This window comes from Trichoderma asperellum, chromosome 7, assembly GCF_020647865.1.
Source record: "Trichoderma asperellum chromosome 7, complete sequence".
NCBI classification, from domain to species: Eukaryota; Fungi; Ascomycota; class Sordariomycetes; order Hypocreales; family Hypocreaceae; genus Trichoderma; species Trichoderma asperellum.
This window is the reverse complement of record NC_089421.1, coordinates 3,253,572-3,278,207: the sequence shown is the minus strand read 5'-3', so window position 1 is coordinate 3,278,207 and position 24,636 is coordinate 3,253,572. Positions and strand designations below refer to the sequence as shown.

General features: G+C 44.7%; 8 protein-coding genes across 8 annotated transcripts; 3 read left to right on the top strand and 5 right to left on the bottom strand.

Moving 5' to 3' along the window:
* Positions 1-113: 113 nt before the first annotated feature.
* Positions 114-1,665, bottom strand: TrAFT101_011795 (uncharacterized protein). Its single transcript, XM_024908599.2, has one exon. The coding sequence runs from the start codon at positions 1,613-1,615 to the stop codon at positions 365-367; it is 1,251 nt and encodes a 416-aa protein (XP_024757777.1). The 5' UTR covers positions 1,616-1,665; the 3' UTR covers positions 114-364.
* Positions 1,666-2,768: 1,103 nt separating this feature from the next.
* TrAFT101_011794 (uncharacterized protein) lies at positions 2,769-4,010 on the top strand. The gene has a single exon (XM_024902707.2). It carries the CDS (start codon positions 2,935-2,937, stop codon positions 3,913-3,915), a length of 981 nt encoding a protein of 326 aa, XP_024757778.1. The 5' UTR covers positions 2,769-2,934; the 3' UTR covers positions 3,916-4,010.
* Positions 4,011-4,311: 301 nt separating this feature from the next.
* TrAFT101_011793 (uncharacterized protein) lies at positions 4,312-5,423 on the bottom strand. Its single transcript, XM_024908600.2, has one exon. The coding sequence runs from the start codon at positions 5,335-5,337 to the stop codon at positions 4,537-4,539; it is 801 nt and encodes a 266-aa protein (XP_024757779.2). The 5' UTR covers positions 5,338-5,423; the 3' UTR covers positions 4,312-4,536.
* A 693-nt stretch (positions 5,424-6,116) lies between these two features.
* Positions 6,117-8,049, bottom strand: TrAFT101_011792 (uncharacterized protein). The gene is made up of 2 exons (XM_024902043.2): positions 7,058-8,049; positions 6,117-6,986 (listed from the first exon to the last, which is right to left on the bottom strand). Exons 1-2 carry the CDS (start codon positions 7,233-7,235, stop codon positions 6,178-6,180), a joined length of 987 nt encoding a protein of 328 aa, XP_024757780.2. The 5' UTR covers positions 7,236-8,049; the 3' UTR covers positions 6,117-6,177.
* Positions 8,050-12,230: 4,181 nt separating this feature from the next.
* TrAFT101_011791 (uncharacterized protein) lies at positions 12,231-14,824 on the bottom strand (the record flags this gene model as incomplete). Its single annotated transcript, XM_066129378.1, has 2 exons — positions 12,231-12,259; positions 12,355-14,824. 2 exons carry the CDS (start codon positions 14,822-14,824, stop codon positions 12,231-12,233), a joined length of 2,499 nt encoding a protein of 832 aa, XP_065985511.1.
* Positions 14,825-17,268: 2,444 nt separating this feature from the next.
* TrAFT101_011790 (uncharacterized protein) lies at positions 17,269-18,408 on the bottom strand (the record flags this gene model as incomplete). Its single annotated transcript, XM_024904242.2, has 6 exons — positions 17,269-17,307; positions 17,372-17,608; positions 17,709-17,777; positions 17,854-17,916; positions 17,971-18,172; positions 18,230-18,408. 6 exons carry the CDS (start codon positions 18,406-18,408, stop codon positions 17,269-17,271), a joined length of 789 nt encoding a protein of 262 aa, XP_024757784.2.
* A 1,552-nt stretch (positions 18,409-19,960) lies between these two features.
* TrAFT101_011789 (uncharacterized protein) lies at positions 19,961-20,455 on the top strand (the record flags this gene model as incomplete). The annotated part of the gene is made up of 1 exon (XM_024906927.2): positions 19,961-20,455. The coding sequence occupies one exon, from the start codon at positions 19,961-19,963 to the stop codon at positions 20,453-20,455; it is 495 nt and encodes a 164-aa protein (XP_024757785.2).
* Positions 20,456-23,234: 2,779 nt separating this feature from the next.
* TrAFT101_011788 (uncharacterized protein) lies at positions 23,235-24,556 on the top strand (the record flags this gene model as incomplete). The annotated part of the gene is made up of 3 exons (XM_024910099.1): positions 23,235-23,867; positions 23,926-23,998; positions 24,054-24,556. The coding sequence occupies 3 exons, from the start codon at positions 23,235-23,237 to the stop codon at positions 24,554-24,556; spliced, it is 1,209 nt and encodes a 402-aa protein (XP_024757786.1).
* Positions 24,557-24,636: the final 80 nt, after the last annotated feature.

Here is a 24,636-nt window from a genome sequence, read left to right as displayed (position 1 = left end):
CCCCACCCTTAATGGGGTACCTACTCCATAGTCGCCTATGGGTCATGATCGTTCGCCGCGGCTATTTAGGCCAGTCTGTAGACGCTCAAAGACTCAACGGCATTCGTCACCTATTGCCTTATTTTCATTCTTTTATGAGATCAATCACAGCTAGGAGGATACAGACCTTTAACAGCTTAACCTTATACGTTAAGCTCTCATTTCTCATCGTGAACAGCTCTATGAAACGTAGTTTTGCGCCGTAATCCAGTACAACAAAGACACAGTTCTATGCCTCAATTTTGAGTGGGCCCTATCTTTGGGTAAGCTTACAAGGATGCATCTTGTGAGCAATACTACAGTCTACGCGATCAACAATCCGGGCCTAAATTTCATACACCAAGCCAAGAGTTGGGTCGACACTCCCATTACATAGCGCATCCCAGCCTTGTGAATATTCCTCTAATCCTTTGCCCCATTGCAATTTCATTGCTTTGGCCGCCACGTCCTCCTTGAATCGATTCCATTCGCGAGCTGAATTCTCAAAGAATGCTGCTGCACCATCCATCTCTAGGGCGGCATCTCGCAGGTGAGAAGCACTGCATTGAAGGACGCTTCTCGGCATATTACCCAGCCCAGAGCCATTACCCGTCGGATCGCCGCCCACCATAAGAATGGCAACGCTTTTGGACACGCGAGTCAAGGCAGCACGCAGCTCCTGGTCAGCCGTGCCTCGCCCACTAAAGTTGGCGAGTAACACCTTGGTGTTGGCATCTATCCCCAGTTTGGCGGCAATGCTGGCATCGGTTCCACTAGCAAGGTCCTCGTACAATAACACATCGCTAAACAGACCAGTCCCCTCAGTGAAGTCTCGTGATTTGGCCGATCCAACTGCCACGAGCTTGCGAGGCTGGTGTTCGGTGGGCCGTGCTCGGCGGAGCTGGTGTGCGAGACTCAGTGCAGTTTTGCCAGATGCCCCGAAAAATATCACCACGGCGTCTGTTAGATCTGCGTCGTCTGAGCTCCATGGCAATGAGGCGCCTGATGGATTGACGACCTTTGTCTTGTCCCAGCCAAAGGCATAGCGGTTTAGCAAATAGCCGGTCTCGCCCAGAGCTCGCGCAACCGAGTCCCAGGCCGCGGATGACCTGTCTGCTGATAACGGGTCCACCCCTGGAGGAGATGGCTGATAGCGGTTATATATATGCATAAGGCCGGCTCTCCGTTCAGTAGTTTCCAAAATATGACCAGTCTCGTCGTCAACAACCACCTGAAGAGTCTCTGGATAGTCTCCAATGGGAATGTAGCCGTATAGCTGAGTTCCGACCGGGATTTTGTCGTTCTCGCTCTCAGTTACCTCACAGTAGCCCCAAGCCGAGATGCGACCGTACTTGGAAGGGTCATCGTAGGGCGCTGGTAGTGATGGAATTGCGGCCCAGACATTCCACCAGCCCAGGACATGGCCCAGCTGGGCATAGGTGAAGTTATTAAGAGTGAGGGAGATAATACGACTGCGAATGCGAATATTGCCCTTCGCTAAAGGGGGTAGAGGATACGCATCATGGAGAGTGACTATATATTGCTTTGTGTGGTCCAATTTGTCTATTATTTGCACTTGAGGAGCGGGTGAGGCCATGGTGAATGCGTTTTGCAAAAGACGTTAGATGTTGGGAGAAGTAGGTACAACGTTGCAACAATAAAAAGCTAAATTCGTGAAGAGATCTCAAGGTCACATGCATTGGGAACGTCTTTATATAAGGTAATGTAGTGCCCAGCGGAAAAAGCCGCATCTCAATACATTTCCTTTATAAACTCTTGCACTCCGTACATCCACGTAGGCAGTTTCGGGTAAGCTGGGTAAGCACAGGCTGACAAATATCTGATCCTCTAACTGATAATACGCTCTATGTGCTATATCTGTTGAAATGCAACTGCCATTTACCTAATCTTTACGAGAAATTGAGAGTGAAGCTAACTGGACCAGGCCTTTCTTATAATGCCATTTCATAGGGCTTCCTCTCTCCTGTTGTTACGGACAGAATGATACTTCACCAACTGCAAGAGATGCTATACATTCACCAAATTTAGCAATAACTGCCGTATCCCTTGGAAATGCAGTTACATTACAGAGCTAAGAATGGGCAACGCCTATTCACTGTCGGTTTAATCAGGTTTTACCAACCGTGTAAATATATAGTACAATAAAAGATAATGATTTAGGTTAGCAAACAGCAAGCTATTTAACATATGAGATGGTAGATCCTACTAAATTGGCGCGAAACCACGATCTTGACATATAAACTAAATGCAAGTTAGGGGTGCGAAGAGAAATAGAGAATTCAGAGACAATTGCCACAGAGCTCTCCAATTTGCGCACTGCAATTCCACCAACACCCACAATTGAATTGGTAACTTAGTTTTCATATTTTCAGCTTATGTGTGTGTATTTTCATCATTTTGCAGTCCCCGTTTTTCTCGCACCGCTTTGCAAGCTAATCGGAGGGATTTCAACGTACCTAGGTATATACACCTAGAGGTTATCAGAAGAAAAAACTTATCTTAAATTTGAGTATTCTATATATATATATATATTTCTGCTCTTATTGGTCATATTCGCTTGCTATGCTTCATCTATTGTTTCAATGCATGTTCTATGATTGGCTAGTAGTGCAGCATGACTTAGTTTAGTGCGCCGTTGTCCCCTTTGTTAGGCCATCTCTCGGACTTCGCCTCGCCTCGCAGGCCGAGCAACTACGAAGGCCGAACAATTGACCACAAAGACTACAATTTGACCACCAGGGATAGAACCAACAAGCAATTGCTCCTTTTCTTTCCTTTGATTCTAAATTAGCATAGCATATTCGGCATTCTTGCAGTGATTCACCTCTTTTTCACCTTTACTTCTGACTTAAGACAACAAACGCCACAAGCCGTCAGCGTACTCCGTACTCTGAAATGCAAAACTTTCCGACGCTAGTCTTCATCCCGGGTGCATGGCATGCGGCTACATGCTACGATCTAGTTATCGAACTCCTGCAGGAGAAGCACAATCTGAAATGCATCGCAGTAACTCTCCCTTCAACAACCGGAGATCCAAATGCGAGTTTTAAAGATGATCTCGACGCCGCCAGGAAAGCAGTTTCTGACGAAACAAGCTGTGGACGAGACGTGATAGTTATTGCCCACTCGTACGGTGGTATAGTTGGAAACAGCGTCATCAAGGGTTTCGCGCGACCACGAGAAACCGCCAAAGGAACCAGTATTCAGCATGCAGAGGCGTCACAAGGCCCAGCCACTGGCCATGTCATTGGGCTTATCCTTATTGCTTCTGGCTACACCTTTACAGGACTTGCCTTTATGGATCCATTCTTCGGCCGTCCACCCCCTACTTGGCGCGTAAATAAAGCTACTGGATTTGCCGAAATCGTTATTCCTACGCGCGAGTTCTTCTACCATGATCTAACAGCCGACGAGGCAGAGTATCGATGCTCTCAGCTCAGGCCACAGAGTCTCAAGGCGTTGTTTGAGGGAGGTGAATACTCATACTCTGGCTGGCTAGATGTGCCTTCCTGGTATATTGGCACCATTGAAGATTATGGGCTACCAGTGGTAGTGCAGCGCATGAATGTCGGAATGGCGAGAGGAATGGGTGCTTCTGTTGAGCACAGGGAACTGCAGACTAGCCACTCCCCGTTCTTGAGCCAGCCGGAAGCGACTGTACACATCATGGTAGAGGCCGTCGAAGCATTTACTGGGAGGCGAGTAGGAGATATAGCGGCGAAGAGAGGGCAAGATAATAGGGTAAAGCTGCCTGAGCCTAGACTGTGGCAGCCTTTTACTTGGTTCAAGTTTGGGCTGCCACTTGTCCTTGGTCACATAATTGGAAAATGTGTCTTGGTTTTCAACTGGGGTAGGAGCCTGTGGAAATATAGGTAGGGTTGGATAGTGCGTTGGGCGTTAATATTGTAAATCACCACTTTTGTCTTTTCTTTTCATATATATAGTAATATAGAGTATATATACCATACCGCATCCAGTCTCTGATAGATTTATTCCTATTTTAATATAAGTATTGCGTGTTAATTACACTAGAGTCATGCATGGTCTCTCTGTTGTAATGCTTCTTAGCACTCTATAAGCGGCAAAGATATATCCTAGTAAACATTCAAGTAAGGGTTTAAGTCAATGTAGCACACAGAGTTTCTTAAGCATTATTTACATTGGTCGCGAACATTGCAAGATTGTACCTCAAATCAGCTTCAGTTTTAGGATTTATTGCAGAGTAGATTGGATATATCAACTAAACGGATATTAACGAATCAACGCTGCCCTGGGCGGAGAATAATTTTGAGATAGGTGAATGACCGAATGACTGAATGACATGTCAAAATCTTCATCTTCTAGTTAGATTATACACTTCAGTAGCTCATTTTGTGTGAGATGAGGTCCAAACTCGACGACACTATCATGAAGTTCATCATACTACTATTTATGTTTATGCCGGTAAACTCTTAATTCTCCTCACATGCTCTTCACAGCCCAAAACTTTGATATTCATTATAGTGACCCTTTGGGCCACTTAAAAGGTGGCCAGGGAAAATCAGGGTTAAGTTTTAACTGCAGAACCATTGTGCCCTCGGGAAATTCCTTCTTCGTTCCATCTGGCATTCGAAACGGGCCCGCTGGATAAGGTGTTACCCAGTCGTTCAATACTCCTGACTCTTCTGCAATTCCATCTTTTAGCCTTGCAAGTGTATTTGGTGATGCGACATATGTCCCGAACTCTTCGCCGCCTTTATTTAATTCGTATTCTTGGGGCTCAGCCCTGACCCATGTCGGCTGGCTGTATTGTACTTTGTGCATATCCATCTTGTAATCGAAAACTTCGGGCTGTTCATACCCCTCTTTTACAGGAAACTCCACGCCGCAGTTGCCCAAGTCTTCTTGGAGAGATGTGTTGCTAATGCCGTAGTTCACATACACCGTCGCCAACTTATCAGTTCTGATGAGCATTTTCCATAGAACTTCTTTGCTCACAGCCCACTGATCCTCAGGAGGCTCATCGTCTGCAAAATAAGAAATGTACCACACAGCGTCGTTTTCCATCGCTTTGTCATCCAGGATGAGAAAAGCCCTTTGGCGGCCAGCTTCATCTTCTTTGCGGCGAATGTATTCGTGAGACTGGCCAATGTAGTCTTCGGGAGGGCGAACAATTTTGATCTTCAGCATGGGAGAAAACCGTGCGAAATTACCTAGTTCAAAGGCTGCCTTGAAAGCCCGAAGCTCATCCTGAGAGATGCTGGCGAGAAGGTAGCATGTTAGCACATCAAGGTTCCCTGTGGGTGCCTGGAAGACCATCTTGCGGCTGTGCTTGTGCAAAGTCAATTATAGAAATAAAACGCCTCCTCCTCTTGACTTTTCAACTAAAACATTGTCAAACAGTGGTTTGAGTCGAAGCCACATATATATGTCCTGACGTCAAATCCTCGCATGATAGTATACAGTGTATCTCGTATTCTGTCTGACATTAGGGCACTAGTGAGACAATCGGCAGCCCTAGCGGCAGCCGGCTATAGCCACTCCTAGTAACAGTGGCTGCGCCTCTTTTTGGTAGTCTGCTTTATAATAAGCATGAAATAGGTTCATTTTTAGAACTGCTGCGGATCTAGGTGCAGTGCAGCTTGGCTAGGCCCAATCCAGTGATATGAGATGCTGAGGCGAGGGCCAAATACTATACCATGTAGGTATGTATTCACAACGAAGAGCAGCTGGTGCTACCGTGGGTTTACAGACTGCCATTAAACTGGAGCAGATCGACAGTGGCGCAAGCCCTACTAATTCCGAGCCCACAGCTTAGAACACAGCGGATGTTTATTCGGACATCAAGGAAATCTATTCTTATAATCAGTTGCATAAAATAAGAGGATGAACTTTTAAAAGGAGGATAGCAAGGACAAGCTCATTATTGATTCGTCCTAATGCACTCAGATAGTTCCAGCTTCAAAGATACATACCCAATTCACTATTCTAGGTGATGATTGCTCAATCGCGAGCTAAATGAAACAAATTGATTTACAAAGTAGATGGCATTGGTCAAATGGGCAAGGAAATTGAAGATCAACTTCTATCATTTTATTGAGCTATAATTGGTATCTAGTAGAAAAAATATGTCCCAAAGAAAAAAGAGAGAAAAAAATGTCAGGGTGCTTCATTGTCACTCCCAACTCCAAGATTTGGATCCATCCCCCGCTCCATCAGCACCCGAACTATGTCTTCTCGACCCTTACTGGCAGCGACATGTAAGCTACTACATCCTTCGCCGTCTGCCAGAAAAGGGTTTGCTCCCAAGGAGAGTAGCATGGTCACAGCCTCGAATTGACCAGCCTCAGCAGCATAGTGCAGCGCAGTTCGCCCATATGTGTCTTTAATGTCTAGCCTAGCTCCTCTGCTAATGAGGAGGCTTATAGTTCCTATGTACCCACCCCTTGCAGCCAAATGCAGAGGGAATTGGCCACCGATAGGTGCTTCTGGGGATAGTGAATTACTTTTTTGTCTTCTCAAGAGGCCCGGAGATACGTCGTACGGCAGGGCTGACGCCGAAGACTGCGAATCCTGAAAAGACTGAATATCCAGTGATGCTGAACTTGGGATGGGGCTGTGGCTACGGCCATCAAGAGCGTCTCCGGGCGGCAGGACATTAGCGTCGGTGTCGAATAATGGAGATGTCGCTGACCAAAATGGAGACCACTGGTTGGGGAGCTCGTTGCCGATCACCTCTCTGGCGGACACGGTGGAATGGCCCTCATAATCAGAAAAAGCCGAAGGAGTAAGAGGACCATAGGATGAGTTTGGGGATGTGATGGATATGAAATTCTGGCTGTAATCCTCTGTCCCAACATTCCCTGGCCGTCCTGTAACGCAAGAGCAGCAGGGCCCAGGGTGAGACAGCACTCGAATATCAGGTGATGTGGACATGGCAGATAGTTTCTTCTCGGCCTTTCGGCGCCCTATACGTTGAAATAGTCGGTCAGCATTCATGGAGCTCACTCGAACCGGCTTCATTTCTCGGCCCACTTACTGTGTTTCCGCTGAGCAATTCTGTTTTGCGTTCTGCGTCTCTCCTTTGCAGCTGCCTCAGCATCGATAATGCTATCAATTCTAACCTTCTCTTCAATTCCCTCTTCATTATGAATAGAAAGCCTTAGTACATTTCGATTGCCGGAAGCTCGCTCTGAGTTGGACGCTGACATTGCCATGTTGTTGATAATAGATTGAATAGATTCGCGGCATGCAGTAGAAAGACAATGGTGCGTGTAAGACTATCTCACGGGTAGAACGTCGAGAACAAAAAAGATATCCCATTATTTAAACATATTTTCCACCGACAAGGGTCTCGAAGGAATCTGTTTGATAGACCCCTCAGCATTGGGGGCGGGCACACAGCGTGCAGCATCTCATGCCACAAGCCACGCCCCAGTCATCTTGTGCGTAGCCGATACCCGGGATGCCATCACCTAACTCGAAAAGGGTTGTTTATGGCTCTACTAGGCGCTCATGCAAAAGCTATAAACACATAGGCGCTAGAAGGTCGCAAAAAGCGGCCAATTCGTCCAATCTTGGCGGCCCATTTTGCCTTTTTTGCGTGCGTGGCGATCCTGCAAGGTTGTGTGCTTGATCTGGTTAGCGAGGCTACTGCACAACGCCGCAACAAATCCCAGGGCAGTGGGTGCGGCTTGGACGACTAGTCACTAGGAATAGTGAATGGCGAAGCCAAGCTGTCCAATCCAAGCAAAAGTTCTTGGGGCCGTGAACTAGTTCCGAAGCAAATCAGCAGAGCAGGAAGCGATGATTCGGCGCAAGGGGGGCTATTGGGGCCTATTGGGGCTATTGGGATAGCCATAAGGCTGGCCAATCGGCGGCCAGAGAGATGGTCACCAGCGAGGCCTTCTCCGGACGTGGAAATATCCGAAGATGAGAGGAATGGCGGTTCATGTAGTCAGATGATGGGAGGCCATCGGCTAGTAATTCCACGCTTGCTTGGTTCGTTTGCGAAGACGAATCTCCAGCTTTGGATGAACGGATTGATTCTTGAACACGCAATGACTGCCGTAAGATACGCCGCGGCAGTTGCTCTCTAGGGCCATTCCAGCTTCAGTTAGCAGTGTGGCGAATGCCAGATCCATGTCCGTTTCGCGGTTGGCCCAATAAGCGCTTCGGACGAGGCGCAGAAAACAGGAGGATCTCAGGAAGGATTGCCCCTGGCATCAAGGCATACTGGCCACGATTTGGTCACGGGAATCGCGGCTGGGCACAAACCAGAGCTGCGGCGCGCCTACATGACGCTGCCCGATCGTGCGTTGTATTCTAAATATGAACGAGTACACGACGCTAGCACCGATGGTATCGAGATGCCAGGCAGACTTTTGGCGTGCCTTGCACAATGCGCAGCTCGCATTATTAATAACAACAAGGGCAAGAAGCGGAGAAGAAGAGGAGAAGAAACAGAAGAAAATAATAGCAACAAGGACTAGAGAACAAACACCTTCCCCAATCGACAAACGAAGAAGCCATGGCTCTATGCGCGATGCGATGCAACATTGCAGAGAACCTCAGCTTACAGCTCTCCAGCAACCCATTTCCCCAAAACGGAAAACACGGTTCACAGTCTTTGGGGTTCTGGCGGAAGAGTGGGCGGTACATTGAGTCAGTCTTGTGGGTGTTCCTTCGCGGCCCCGACAGACTGTTCTCGGATATAAGTGGCCGGGCGGCAATAGGGAGCTAAAATTTAACCCAAGGCCAAATTAACCAATGGGGGGAAGTGTTCCAGCACTTTGGGGCGAACCGAAGGATCTTCGATTAGGATGTGCGCGTAAACACATACGCATCGTTCCACGTCTCTGCATTCATAAGGCAGGGCTCAGTCGCGGCATCGAGCCGCATTGCGATGCGGCGAGTTCCGATTCAAGAAGAGCGAGAGCGAGAACGAAGTAAACGTCATGAAACATTCTTGTCTAGTCTAATCTATAAAAGTACACTGTGTTCTACAAGACTGGCGTCTATAACCTTTGGTTGCCCTGGTCAAAAGATTCTAATCAAACAAATCCAAACATTGAACTGCACATGTAGTTTTGCGTTTGGCGTAGAAGAGGAAAGTCGTGAAGCCCTTTAAGCTATTTCTTCTGAGATCCAGAAGATCCGCCACTGCTTCCACCTGAGCCGGAGGGTGTGCTGGCCGAAGTGTTTCCAGACCCAGATCCTGCGGACCCTGAAGATTGGCCTGCAGATGAGTTGGTGCCGTTGGCATCTGAGATCCTCGTTAGTTGCTTGTCTATAAACTAAGCTGCCAGCGTGTAAGATGTTATGTCAGATGTAGATGTGAACATACCGGCAACTGAAGCCATAACTACTACAAGAGGGAGTCTCATTTTGTAAAATTGGTTGTTAGAATCAAAGTTTGAATAGGTGAATAGAAGATAAAGCAATGATTTAAATGTTTTAATTATCTAGTAAATGTTCTTTGGGAGTGCTTGTTGGTTCGAGGACCAACATGATGATTCCCAAGCTCATTCTTATATCTCTTTGGACGCTGTCAGCGTGACGCGGCCGTGACAAACACGCTCAAAAGCCGAATTCGGTCAAGCTGAACGAAATAGGGCAATGCATTCACCAATTCGTGCCATTTTTTCCTCCTGAAGGATGAAGGTTCGCCGAACGGCGGAATAGGCTGAAAAGCTGACAGAAAATTGCATGTCTATGTCAGCATCGCAGCAAACATGACTGCTGACCGCGACTACTTACAGTGCATTTAGGGGAGCCACTTCATTGCACTGAGCCTCATGATGCACCTTTAAGGCCTATGAAATAGGTTTCTAAATGGTAGTTATCTTTCAAGTGATGTTATTTTTGCATCCAGCTCCATGATGAGGCATATTTGCAGTGCATCTAAATCAATGTTGCGATACTAGAGGAAACTTCATATATTAAACCAGAGTATTAAAATGGATCAAATATCATTAAACTCGAGTAATTCATTATCTTTCATAACGTTTTTTATATATGCATCCTATTTGAAGCAAGGTATATTCTTCTTTAGTCACCAGCACAAGCCGTGATTATTATGTATATATGCCGTATGCATTCAGAGATTTCTAAATCAATGCGGTAATAGGAACTTGTTGTATCAGTGCGATATCCTGTTAAATGAAATATATATAGCAAAGGCGGCTCCTTTTTCTTTGTGCTTCCCAAGCCTCCAATTTAGGACTCAACAATTACCCATTGCACAGATCGTTGAAGGCAAGCGGAGGATTGGAGGCTATGGTGGCGTATATAATGTACGCCACATTGAAAGACGTAGATAGATGTATCAGACATTATAAAATTAAATGCCACAAGATAAGATAGACTTCACTCAATTCAGGATACGCGATTCAGTTCTTTCTAATAGGATGTCACAATTGAACAGTATTCCACAATCATTAGGCTATAATATCTCCTAACAACTTGGTTTCATCAAGCTGACTGAGGCTTTTGACTTACTTTTGACTATTCCTCTGAATAAACTGTGGCTGTTCATCCTGCGTCGCCTGTTCGGGGATATTGATATAGCCGGCTACGCAGCTGAGCCGTTACGAAAAGACTACGTTTGTACATTAAAAATGATCAGGCTTTTTCTTTCCTAGCGCAAGCCATCCAAACCCGAGAAAATTCATCACCCCCACGCTCCCTCGCATAAAGTGTACCTATAAGCCTTATACATCAGGCTGTGGCAGCGGAGTTGACATCCATTGACAAGCTCAGCCTCGTAAGACAGGAGAGTTTCAGCCCCTTGATGGAGGAGAGGGATGGCTGTACAACTGGATAAGCCTTGTGTATGAGGCTGTAATGCCTTAACACCGAGGCGGATGCTCTTGTCTATTACTGTAGCAAGCGGATTGTAAAAAGTGACATATAGCAAATGAATTCACATTGTTAACTGATATAAGCTATTACCTACCTTCAAGTTTATACAAGAACAAATCATGGTTTCAACATTTGAAATGTATTTATGTAATATTTATAAGACATTATATCAGAATTTCAGCCATAGGTATCCACTAAAGAGCTTTCCATGCTTAAGACCGACTATGTTCTGGAACTTTTGCTAGTACATTTCAACCTTGCTTACCACTTAAGAGAATATTTGGCATCGGGTTACTTTCGCCGTACCATGTGAATTAACATTATGGGAACTCAATGAAAGACCAAAAGTAAATTACCCATGACCACGCGATAGTAGCCCTTCGGGGTATCCGCCAGGAAATGTTTCAGTCCCCGTAGGAGAGAGTGTGTGATCAATTTGGATCAGCTGATTTCCATTAATTTAGCTCATACGGCGAACTAAAATTCCACAAGCCGAACCGTCATGTTGGAATCGATCCTAATACATAAGGATAGAATAAATATGATAGCTAGCAAATAATAGCTATATGCCATGCTCGTGGGGTAGTTGGGAACGATGTCTCCTGGAGGAAACATACAGAAACTCCTCGAGGTGCGGAGGCCGAGCATCCACAAGATGAGAGTTTCAGCCCCAAGATAAGGTATGGCAATAGATCTAAGGATGCTGCAGACTATGTTTCCAAGATGATCAGCCAGGACTTCTATTTCGATACTTTGAATAAAGGGCGGGACGGCAAAAATGGGTTTGTCTGCTATACTCCTACTGGTGACCTCCGCCTTGTTTGGCCTGGCAAAAAGGTTCTCTGCTAGGTCAATCTGTAAATCTCGCGACTACTTGGTGAATTGAGTTGTTCATCAAGGCCAAGTATAAAAGCTGGATTTAAAAGAAAAGCCAAAGTCGAGAAATAAAGCATACACTTATGAAATACTACAAGACTTCATTATAGATACCTACGCAGTTAAAATATAAAGTGTAACGATCCGTTATACCGTTAAGCCAAACAGGGCAAAAGATTAGGCCAATAATCGCTATTGTAGCAATTACTGTAACGGAACCGGCTGCTTATAAGGGATCTATCTGTTACGGGGAACCAGGTCGTAACATAAAGCATAAAAACTTAAAAATATAATAAAAATATTCAAGCCAAGCGTTTCTTCAAAGAGTAAATGTGATTCAATATCTAGCTTATTCCCACCTACTAACTGAGTAATTAGAGGTAGGTCCGTACTTCGTAAAACTGTGGTCTTGATAGTGCGCTTTCCTAACATGGCGATAGCATTTGAAACCCATATTGAAGTCATGGCAATCACTACAATGATACCGTGGGCCATAGATCGGCTAGATGCAATTCAATGGACGAAGCGGTCAGAAAAAAAAAAAGATTCAGGTTTCATAAATGCTGCATGAAGGCGTGGGGAAGATTCAGAGCATACTTACGCAAAAACACGAGTCGCATTTGTGTTGCGTCATTTGGCGGGAAAACTTGATGGGAAGTGTCTCTTCTTCTTGGCAGTCCGTGTTTGATGTTTCAATGCTATTCACTGCATCGTTATTAGGCTGTAGACAAGAAAGTGTTTTTTCATCCATGTGTTCGTTAGCAATGTCGCCATGATATTTAGCAACATCAATTGGTCGCCATCCTCTCTTAGTTGCAGCATTCTTTTCTGCCCCGTTGTCGAGTAGTATATGAATAATATCCACGGAGTTCTTTTGACGGCATGCCCAGTGAAGTGGCGTCCAACCGTCCTCGTCTATATCACGTACTGCCTCAGGCTTAGCTTTGAGGATCATCGACAGCAGGCTTTCACAACCATTTCCCGCACAGAAATGCAGCAGATGGCGTTTTTGGAATTCTCTATAGAGAGGTCCATATTCTTCACTACGGGTCATTTCATAGAATTCCGACTGCCAGAAATAATCGCTCCGTGGTGTCATGTGCAATGGTATCCTGCCTTCCTGATCAATACTACCTACAGTCAGTGAGCTATCATCATGATAGAGGAGCAGGTCTGTTTCGGCTCGATATGTAGATGCTACCGCGAGATGCAGTGGCGTCCCCCATTTTCCAGCAATAACATCAAGATGAGCGCCGCTCTCAATCACTAACTTCACCATTTCAAGTGTGCCAGAGGCAACAGCGGATTGTAAGACTGTTGGAAAATTACCGGCCTCTTTATGTAGTGTATCAGGCGTATGATTAACAATAGTTTTGAATATTTCTTCATATCTGCCTTCGCAACGTCCATTGCGCATGGATGCGGCAGCATGTAGGGGAGAGCCTCGTCCTCCGCTGCCAAGCATCGGGTCAGCTCCTGCACTGAGAAGAATTTGTATAATTTCCGGTGCATTATAGCTAGCCTGCTCAGCGGCAATTTGGAGTGGTGTACCATATTCTTTAAATACAATACCAGGCTGGGCATGATCATCTTCAGCCAGTAACTTAACAAGGCCAATGTCATCCCAAAGGACAGCGTGATGCAACATCGTGCCGTAGTCGCCAATAATGCGATTGTGTTGCAGCCCGGCTTTAAGGAGAGTTCGCAGCTTTGCCAAGGCCTCATTATCGTTCTGCATCAACAATTTTAATGCAGAATCCGATACGTCCCATTTGGTCTTGTCGCGGACTAAGCGCCGCACAATCTTTGCTAATACACTTTGTCTGGTTTGCAAAGCTATGTCTAAGCTTATCGACTCATCGGCTCCCTGTAACATAGCAGATTGCGCCGTGAACTCGAGCAAAAGGTCGATAGAATGCTCATGGTTCTGTGCTGCTGCTGCTGCCAGAGGGCTGATGTCAGAATTATCGGTAATATTGATATTGGCACCGGCATTGATGAGAAGCTTGAGACAGTTGGCCACGTTACGGGAAGCGGCTTCATATAAAGGGGTTCTTCCCTCTTGATCCTGAAGATTAAGTTCTGCCCTCCGCATGATTAATGCTTGGACTAATCTTACGTTAGATTCCGCAACTGCATAATGTAGAGCCGACGGAGAGCCCGGCAACGGCATGAGAGCGTTTTTGTCAGCTCCACCATCCATTAAACGCTCAGCAACACTGATGTGGTTCCCTAAAACTGCCTTGAAGAAACCAGCTGTGAGTTGGCTGCGATGACACAGAAAAAGCATTGTCTCAACTGCGTTACTATACCCTCTTCCACTAGCAATTTCGAGAGGGCTACGCTGCTGTGCGTCTGTGACGCTACAGTCAGCCTCCGACTCTATTAGCTTTTTAATACCTGTGACCCAGCCTTGCGACGATGCAATGTGTAAAGGAGTCATGCCGGAATTGTCTTTGGCATTTACGTCCACATTTGAGTTCGCATCATCTAGTAATTGCGACAGAATAGCTGAATCTTTGAGAGCGGCTGCGTAGTGTGCGGCAGTTCTGCCGTCTTTATCAACAATATTTGCCCTCGCCCCCTTCTTGAGAAGATTCTGGACCACATCGGCTCTACCCTGTTTGATAGCAATGTTAAGGGGCGATAGAGAATCCAAGTTTATGATGTCTACAATAGAGATGCTTAATCCGGTATCCTCTATTGGGAGTGCAGCAGCGAGCGAGCTAATTGGTTTTGGATACTCTTGTAAGAGGCGCATTGATATCTCTCTATGATCATTCAATAGGGCACGATGCAGAGGCGTATTTCCATTGCAATCTTGAGTTTTGATGACTGATGGACCGTAACTGAGAAGAAGCTCAACGATATCTAGATACCCATATGCACTGGCAACATGTAACGCTGTTTGAGAAGTTTGAGATCCAACAAAGGATGGGTTGGCCTTGACATCAAGCAGCTGTTGCACTATCGAGAAGTGGCCAAACTTGGCTGCGAGAATTAACGGAGTATCTCCCGAGTTATCTGCTTGGTTTGCATCGAGGCCTTCTGTTAGCAATTTCCCCATTAAACTGGAGTTTCCTGATGTAGCCGCTATGTGCAATGCAGTTTGATTGTTGCCCAATTTAGTGTTAGAAATTGGTCTTAGCCGAGGCCATATATCATTGAGCAATGGAAGTTTTGCAAAATCTGCAATGCTTTGGCAGAGAGATGAATCAAAAGCATCATCAGTATCGCTTTGAATGAGCGTATGGAAAAGTTCAACATTCCCTAATTTGACTGCATCCGAAACCATTTTGCTCCAATTATAGCGTACAAATGCCGGAAATCTCTCTGCTAGATAACACAGGGAAGCATTTGAGCCTGTTTCGAATGCTTCTTTCAACAATTCCTCGTTATTGATGATACTATCATCTAAATTTGCTAAAGTCTCGACATCTCCTAGTTGGGATAGCGTGAGGATAATAGAATGATTGGAGCTCTCATTGTCTCCCATATGTGCATCGCTAGCGCGTTGGATAATACCTACGAGCCTCACGAGAGCATGAAGATTGTTAAGATCAAAGTTGAAATCCTTGGCAATGTCCTGGATATTATACAAAGCCATATGATCAAATTTTCGCCCCTGGAGAAGAATCCTAAGCTTTAGCCATTGATTCAGAGAACTATGATCCAAGAGAAACTTGGTTATCAAGTCTATATTTCTTTCTCTTTGTGGCTTTTTATCGGAGCCTTCGGATTCGGTGCACCATAGTTCCAAATGAGTTAGCCATTGGTCAGCTGCATATGAAAGCATAGGAGATGCCACAGTTAAAGTTTTATGTAGCATGTAATATCCGGGGCTAGAATTTGAGCTATTTTCCATTTCATCGGAAACGGTCTTGTTCGATTCAATAGGATAACTAGCTTCGCCATCGAAGTACTTCTGAAGAAGATTGATACACATTTTAGCAATATGTAAGTGGGGGTGGCATGTTGGATAATACCATTCGAATGTTTGTTGTTGTAATGTTTCGTTTTGTAGAATATCACTGTCTATATCTGGGATTTTTGATTCCTGATATTGCCATTCGCAATGAAGTTGAAGCGCTTCCATGGCTGCGGTATTCGTTACATAAATAGTGCTTTCATCGCACTCTACGAGTCCAGCAATCGATCTTAGAAATTCTTCCACAAGGCAGAAGGATGATATATTACCATCATAGTTCCAGGAGCCGTAACTCAAAACGAATTCAAGTTCCAATTTAGTCAGGGGTCGAACAACCTGTGTGACCCATAAGAGACCAGCATTGATCCATGGCTGTGAGGATTTGACAAGTAAATCAAACAAAATACGAGTAATATAATCTTGTCTTGTTACAGGCAAATCTGCTGCCCTGTAAACAGAGGATGAGGTGAGAAGATGTTTTTCAACAAGAGGAAGCCAAGGACCAGGCGCTGGCAGATGAGCAATCCCAAGTATCTTTGTCAAATGGCTCCATGAGGTTGAAAACTTGGGTCTAGCCTGAAGAAGGTGCTCCCACTCTGCTTGATGATCTTCATCGATTACGAGCTGCACCTCTGGAAAGTGACTAGAAATAGCGGCTTGTATGGCTAGGTTGTTGGCTGACCTTGGCTGAGAGCCTATATCTTGTATAACGATAACCTTTGCGCAAATTTCGTTCTCCTTTATCCAAGAGGACAGACAAGATGCTAGATCCTGAAACGGCTGTACATGGCTCTTCTGGAGAGGATAGTGAATAAGAATAAATGTTTCAGTGTTTGTATGTTGCTGAAGCAAATTCTTCATGACTTTCCAAAGAATTGCTTCTTTCCAAGACGTATTATTCGTGTGAAGAGCCCCTTCAGCTTCAATCCACACATTCTGTATCTTGGAAAAAATGCGTGGAAAAGTTTCTAAAAATTGGTGTATGAAAGATATTAGAAGTTGTGTCTTGTTCATAGGTATCCGTATGGATGGCTGCTGTGTGAGTTTAATGATGCGACACAGGTGGATAGTCGACATCCGTTCGATGATTGAGGCTATCAACAAGTCGTCCAGGGCAGCAGCATTAAGCATCGAATGGTCAAAGCAAACTACTTGCATGGATTGGTCTATCGATTTAGACCCATGTGTGAGGGAAATTTTGTTTAATTCTGCAGGTGCCTGTGGAGGCTGCGGCGCATCTTCATATTCGCTCTGTCCATCCGCCGGAATTTTGAAGCTTATCAATTTTCCTAATATCTGATTCGATAAAAGAAAGTTACAAAGATTCTTATATATCGGCCTGGAGCTTGCCTCGGATGGTGTTTTGACGCTTTGTCTAGATAATAGGCCCAGTGCTTGTTGGTATTGTATGTTTATGCCTTTTAATGTGTAAGTTACCGGATTATATGTGGAAAAAGTGATTCGAAGAAAATAAACATACAGCTATTTGAATCCTGAATTACACAAAGTAATTCTCTTTGAGTTTCGGGCTGAGACATATCCGCCAGCATACTGTGGCTTTTCTTCCGACCAACCTGCAGTTCTCAGTCGAATTCTAGCGTTGCAGCAAATTTTTCGACTATCTATGTATATCGTAAGGAAAATATCCACTTTGTGTAACATAAATTGAACCGATTTTTTACTTACTATCTCGTACAACTCGTCGTCCAATTTTACTTGGAAGTAGTTGATGATTTTGAATGAACATCGGCGGGCTAGCATGTTGAATTGGCTTGCAGTGGCTTCATGAGACTCAGCCATCTGGCGAGTTACGCGAGAAGACCATGGGCCTTGGGTTTCTCCCGTCTGATAGTTGATTATATTGGAGATTGTGAGGACCCATGAGAATTTCTCTGAAGCTCTGTGTGGTGTACCGAAAAAGAGCTAGTATAGTATGGACGGTCAGTATCCTCAGTGTTTTTGATACATATCTTCATAATGATACTGTAACTGCGAGAGAAAAAAAAGAGTTGATAAAACTAACCAGATGGGTGGTATTTTTAATGATAAACACATCAAGGGGATCTGAGGAGAAGAATGCCTTAAGCAACGCCTAGACCATTACGTTAGACTTCCTCGACACGTGTCTATTGCCCGTCATCATAAATATTAAAATTCAATGCACTCACCTGCTTAACAACTGTTCCGCCAAGATCTCGAGCGAGGAAAATTATGGCTGGAAGGTTCAAGGGCTATTATGCAAGTTAAGAAGATGATTAAGATATACGGTGTGGGACAAATCATACATTTCCCTCTCCAGGTGGGGGGACGATGCTTCGAACAAATTCAAGGAGCTCGGCGGCAGCGCTTTCAAGCCCATTCACGGCCGCGCGTTCGCCGATGATTGACTTGGGATTGAAGATGAATTCTGAAGGTTTTTCAAATGGGCAAGACGGAGTCTCTTGCAGCTGAACATGCTTCCCATCCACCCCACTAACGCTGAATATTCTAAAATCTGGTTAAAATGCTTTGTCTTAAAATGATATAAAGAAGTGGCCTTCTTACTCGACGCGAAAGCTACTTTTATTTACGCTATTGCTATCTTTATTAGTATCAGCCGGCTTGTCTGAGTTGCTTTCATGCGGCTGCTGCTCCGAAGTCTTCGTCTCAGTTTCATCAGATACGTCGTTCCAAGAATTTTGACGAGCCAACCTTCTGAGCCTAGTATATCTATACCGTTGCATCTTCGCGTTGAGGTATAGTCTTCCTATGGTGTATCGCAATGGCGATGTTACGTAAGTAAAAGATGGATATGAACTTTTTTTTAGATAACTTTGAACCTAATAAGAGCGATATTATAGAGTGACATTCGATTATATTTAGTTGGGCAATACATGTCAATAAGTAGAAATTTCACGTTCTATAAACATAACGGCATAAAACCCGCAACGCGTCTACCATTTCGGATGAGAGCGCTCTGGATGGCTGAGCAATCCCAACAGCTTGCAGCGGAATCTGTCCGCCCTTGATGTCACTTTGACTTGAGATAAGAGGTAGCCCTCCTGCAGTTGCAAACGCTAGCTTTTCAGAAAAGGGGGGATCAGCATACACGTACGGCATGTGAGGGCCCATCACTCAAATATGTCACATAACACTTATCCAGAGACTTTTGTTGGAATTTAATTAAGACTGCGTGTCGTCTGTTGATTGGATAAGTCCTTTAGTTATACAACAGTACTCAACCAGATATATGTGGCACGTGCTGCTATGAACATATTTGTCGGGGACGGAGGAAGACAAAAGCTGCTAGAATCCGAAGCTTTGACAACCTGCTATCGTCTCTTTGACCAATAGGGATGTTTAATATGCGAGGGACCACTTATTCATTTCGAAATTGCATATTAACTACAATATCACGTTTGACCGGAGACATTTGCCTTCAATTAATTGAGATAGCGTGTCATGCACTCATTGGATATAAATTTGCTGGGTATAATATTCCACTATTAGAAGCATAGAGCACGCATTGCTGAGATTATTGGACTGTATCTCTGAGACGGAAGAATGCGGAAACCACCCGTATATTCCCAAGTGTTGAATTATTATGGACCAGCCGTTTTAGGTATTGGCTTACATATTAGATCATATCAGATAAGTGTTATATTATGTCAGTTATGTCGCCATGTCGGCAGTAATCTTTAGACCTGACAGCTTTTCATTCAATATTATTCCGAATACTCTGTCTTTGATCATGAGCGTGCTGCCATTTCGACATAGTAAGCGGGCCATGCGGAAGAATGCATATGCGGAATATGCATATACAACTGGAGAAGACTGTATTGAACCAGACAAGATTCGCGAAGAGCTGTTGCATAGCATTATGAATGATCTCAAACAGCCTCAAGCTAGACTTCAACTGAATACGGAGAACGTATACAAAGATCAGATAGGCTAGTGTGCTCTAGATTCTGGAGGTACGCACGAGACCATTCTTCACTGGATAGTAAACCAAGTTGAATCCCGGAGGGGAGAAAATGAAATCAGCTACAAAAAGCGGCTCTGTTGATAACCGAAATAGCTATGAAACACGATGAAAAACTTATCAGTACGACTGGAAAGGGAGGCGAAACTGCGCTACATCAAGCAATTGGCTCTAAGAAGCCTCGGGTTTGGAGGTTGGCTGAAAGAATGTGCGATTTGGGGGCTGAATACCTCATTCGAAATGCTATAGCCAAACCGAATAGTCGGGGTGAAAATTACTTACACCTGGCAATAATACACGGCAATGAAATTGACATGAGGCTTATATCCTTAACCGACAAGTCTGCCTTTATGCAGACACGCATTTGCAAGGATTTGGATAAGAGGGCACTACCTAATGGCAGCAATACACCCCTTCATAACACCGTCAAATATGAGCGGTCTCTTTTTAAGAAGCCCAAATGCGTCAATATAGGCAAGGGTAACAAGAATTGCTCCTGTGAGGAAGATTTGCCCAAGTTCAAAGACCGAAGAGATCGGGCTGTGATTCTTGTCAACAGCTTAATCGACAGCTATGATACAGTGCTGAAGGTTAAGAATGCCTCTGATGAGTCTCCATATCTCTACCATCTCAAAGGAAAAGAAAATTTTACTCAGCCTGCCATCCAGGAGATGCAAAATCACTGCACGTACCCACTAATTGATGACGCCTCCGATGACATACTAAGATTGCTGCTTGAATCAGCCTATGCAATCGGCAGCTTTGAAGATGCATGTTCTTGCTTCTTTGGTGATCAAACTGGTAAATAGCTCAATTTCTGTCTTGTATTTAATCAGACTTCGTGGCCGTAAGCAATATTTACCTAACGACCAAAATATAGATGAAAAAGGCAAAAGCTCCCCATTGCGGCCAGGTTATCCTATCATGGGCTGCACACACAAGATATATGGCCAACTTATCCCCAGAGATGCCAGTGTGTTATCGCACGTAGATCTCCAAGTTGGTGGAGATATAGGTTGGAATACCGATACACAGGCTCTACAAACTATGGACATGTTAGAGGGCAACTCCAGTCACGATATGGGAATTGTGGGATTAAGTAACTACGCACGGAGATATACAGCCGGCTCTCTCGAACTATAGGTATATGACGCTAGGCACCACGTTCTTCCAACCTGCCCACAAAAGGTCACAGCGATCTGCGGCTTTATGCGAAAAGCCTACCAGGATTATTCTATACGCGCTCTGCGACCCGCACAATTTACTTCCCTAGTACGTTTGAACGCCCCCAATGGCCTAGCACGAAATGGCATGAAGATGGGATTTCCAGTCGAAGGCTTATGCCGCGATGAATACATTTGCCTTACAATTTCAAGTGCAGCATCACCCTTGGATCGACTTCTTTCCCTTTTCACGTGTGCGGGATAGTCTACTGCAGGTATTGGCAGTTGAATGTCTCGATGAGGACGAACTATGCTCTGACCTTCTCAACGTACAAGACACCAGGACGCGTGAAAGGCATCTTTCATCCTCTACGGAGAATCTTCAGATGAACTAGGATGGGGAGCAAGCACTAGAATTTTAAAGAAATGGGGATGGCTACTTCGGGGCTATGTCGAGCTTTCGATGCAGCAAATTGTTGGCGTGCAAGCCAGGGCGAGAGACCACTAGTATTCAAGACGTAACGTTGAGCAGTTGCTTGTATAGCTACTACTGGAGAGAGAAAGGCATTTTTGATGGTTGTATGCGGTCAGGATGGACTGACCAGTCTCGCAGACCTTATTACCTCGTGGAGTAAGTCAATTGGGGTCATGAAACTAGACTGAGCGGCCATAACAGTCGGCATTACAATGCTGCCACTTGGTGAGCTAAAGTCAATGATTGCAACAGCCTCCTCGAATGGCTAACGGACGGTGATTAGGGATATAAGGTGTTGCGGCGACTGGTACACTCCCGGATCGTATGCTGAAACAACATGGGAGAATGGATATAAAGGACTTCCTTAGATATGAGGCGATCTTCAGAAGGTTTTACTATACAAATGATCTTATGAAACTTATGAAGAGAGTTGCTGCTCCGGCATGGCCCTTACAAAAGAATGAATCTACCAGCATTTATTGATCGCCAGGTATTCTGTTAAATCTACCTTTCGATTCTATCATCTTCGCCTTAGGTACGGGAACTATTGCTTACAGTCACGCTCGCCGCCATTGAAGCGCTCATCTTCAGAGCTTGGAGAATGAGGCAAATTGCAGTGTCCATTGTATAGCATGTGGTCATCTCTTATTATCTGAGTTTGATGAGCTGCGACCAGAGTTTTCTTGACTCTTTGAAGACTGAAAGGGAAAGCCAGCCACATTTCGTACAGTGTCTTGGCTAGGGTTACGCAGCATAGGGAGTCGAGGGCCAGCCATAAGCCGCTTGTATTAACCCGAGCTCCAGGCTGGGACCCCACTCCAATCTATTGAGATGCATGCACAGGCTAGTGTTTCTCCACATACTTCTCACTTACAGTAGCGCACCAGTCGTAGCATCAGCATTAACATTAGCAGCTACTCATAAACTGTTTCGTAGTGGCATGTGATACAGTATCGCCATAGGTGTAAGGGCATACAACAATTCCTCTAGCCATTTAATCGTTTCCTGCATGACTTTTAGTCCTACTTCCGTCCAGTTAACACGTATATGTAACCTACGCATACAAAAATAACCTGAACTGTGTAAGTATTCTGCAAATCACGAGAAAGTCAAATATTAGTGTAGTTAATTCAACTTTGTTGTAGAAGTAGTAGTAGTAGATTGATTACCCAATTTACACTACTCCCCTGATTAATGTCCTGTGCAATGTCCTGTGTGACTTTACTGAAGTGTTTATAATAAGACGTGGTTTGACCTGTGGTTAAATGTATTGCGGAAATTTCTATATGCATGTCGGTAATCCTCCACCGAGTATTCATGTCTCTTTCTCCACGAGTGGAAATGCTGCAATTTTCCGCTAGGCTGAATACAACAAATGAATTTCCCATTCCATCTAAAATACAAACATGATGACAAGCATTCAAAGGTTCACTCATTCAGTAATTATGTATATTTTCTGTGTTACTTTCTCTTAACTTTGAGCATGAACATCACGTATATAGTAGTAAATAAGTGAAAAGGTTATTGTACCAAAGATACCCCCAAGAACAGAAGGAGAATTTCGCTCAGAGATATTCCAACGTCTCATATAGCGGCCTACAGTGGCGGAAAGGGCATCGCATACACCGCCAGTTGACCTGTAATGGTTAAATCGTACCGGTAGGTGCTAGTTTACCCCGCAAAATACAAACGCCCATCGAGCACGGAGTAACTATTGCAAGAATAAGGAGTACGGAGTACAGTTCCTTCAATTCTTATCCACCAATGAATATCAAACCCCAGAGAAGATCTATAATTGGGTAGTTGGTTGGATTTGGTTCAGCACAGTTGTAAGTTCAGAGCTGGAAACTATTTTCTTTAAATATAGGCGCCGCTTCCACAAAAAGAAGATTCGATTATACCCACTCATAATCGCTGTCATCATTTCACATTCGTCCCAAAGCTTCTACGATGAGAAATACTTGGTTGAATCTAGTCACCCAGGTTAGCCTGGTTGTGCAAACTTTCAGCTCTATCGTCCTGGCCGCCCCAGCTGCATATGTTGACTGCCAGAAACCAACTTTGGATCCGCTAACCAACTGCCCTAATGGAACTATCTTGGTGTCGGCCTCAAGTACCCATGATGTGCACTTCAACACGATCCAGTCTGCAATTGAGTCTCTGCCTCACGACATGTCGCATCAAATTATCTTGATTCTTCCTGGAAATTATACGGAGCAGCTCAATATCACCCGCCCTGGACCGGTTACTTTGCTTGGTCAAACTCCTCATCCAACATTGCAGAGTCGAAACCAGGTGCAGGTCTATTGGGCCGCAGCCAATGTCAAGGGCCGATATACAGACAATGCATTTACAGCTGTTTTAACAGTCGCACCCACTCTTGAGTCTAGTCTAACAGGCTCCGGTCCTACTGGCTATCCAGTACCTTCCAACACTCCATTCGGCTGTGTAAAATTCAGCGCTTACAATATCGACTTTCGTAACGTGTATGCCGAATACGCAGCCGCACAATCTCTAGCCGTGAGCATAAGTTATGCCAACGCTGGGTTCTACTGGTGCGGTATCTACAGCTATCAAGACACGGTAAGTCTGTTGATCCGGTAGTTACAACAACACAGACTGACTCGTCAACACAAACTAGGTTTACGTTGGTAAGCTTGGAAATGCGTATTTCTACCGTAATGAGATTGCAGGACAAGTAGACTTTCTTTACGGTATGTCACATCAACGTTAAGTTTGCGACAGCTGAATTTAACATAGCCGTTACAGGTTTTGGAACTGGATGGGTTCAACATTCCAACCTTACTCTTAGATCCTGTGGCGGTGGCATTACCGCCTGGAAAGGAACAAACACGACTTTCCCCAACAAATATGGAATCTATATCTCCGATTCGTTCGTAAACGCAGCGAATTCATCAATCGCATCGTCAATAGTCGGACATTGTTACCTTGGCCGGCCTTGGAATGATCTTCACCGCAGTGTATTTTTAAATACCAGATTGGATGCAAGCATTACTCCACCCGGCTACAAAACATGGTCGGGAGGAGCCCCATTCACCAATGGCTCAAACTACGGCAATATGACCTTAATGGCCGAGTATAAAGACTATGGGCCAGGTTTTAACGCAAGTGAACGCCTGGCCGGCAATATTACAACTCTCTTGAGCCCCAAGCAGGCTAGACAATATCGAACACCCAAAGATGTTTTTATGACACCCACAGGTTCACAGCCTAACATTGATTGGATTGATGCTGGTTGCTATACGTGGTAATGATATGGTATAGGAGAGAAACTAGAAGCAGACATGCAATTTAATAAAGTGAATCCTATTCTGTGTAATGGGTTAGAAAT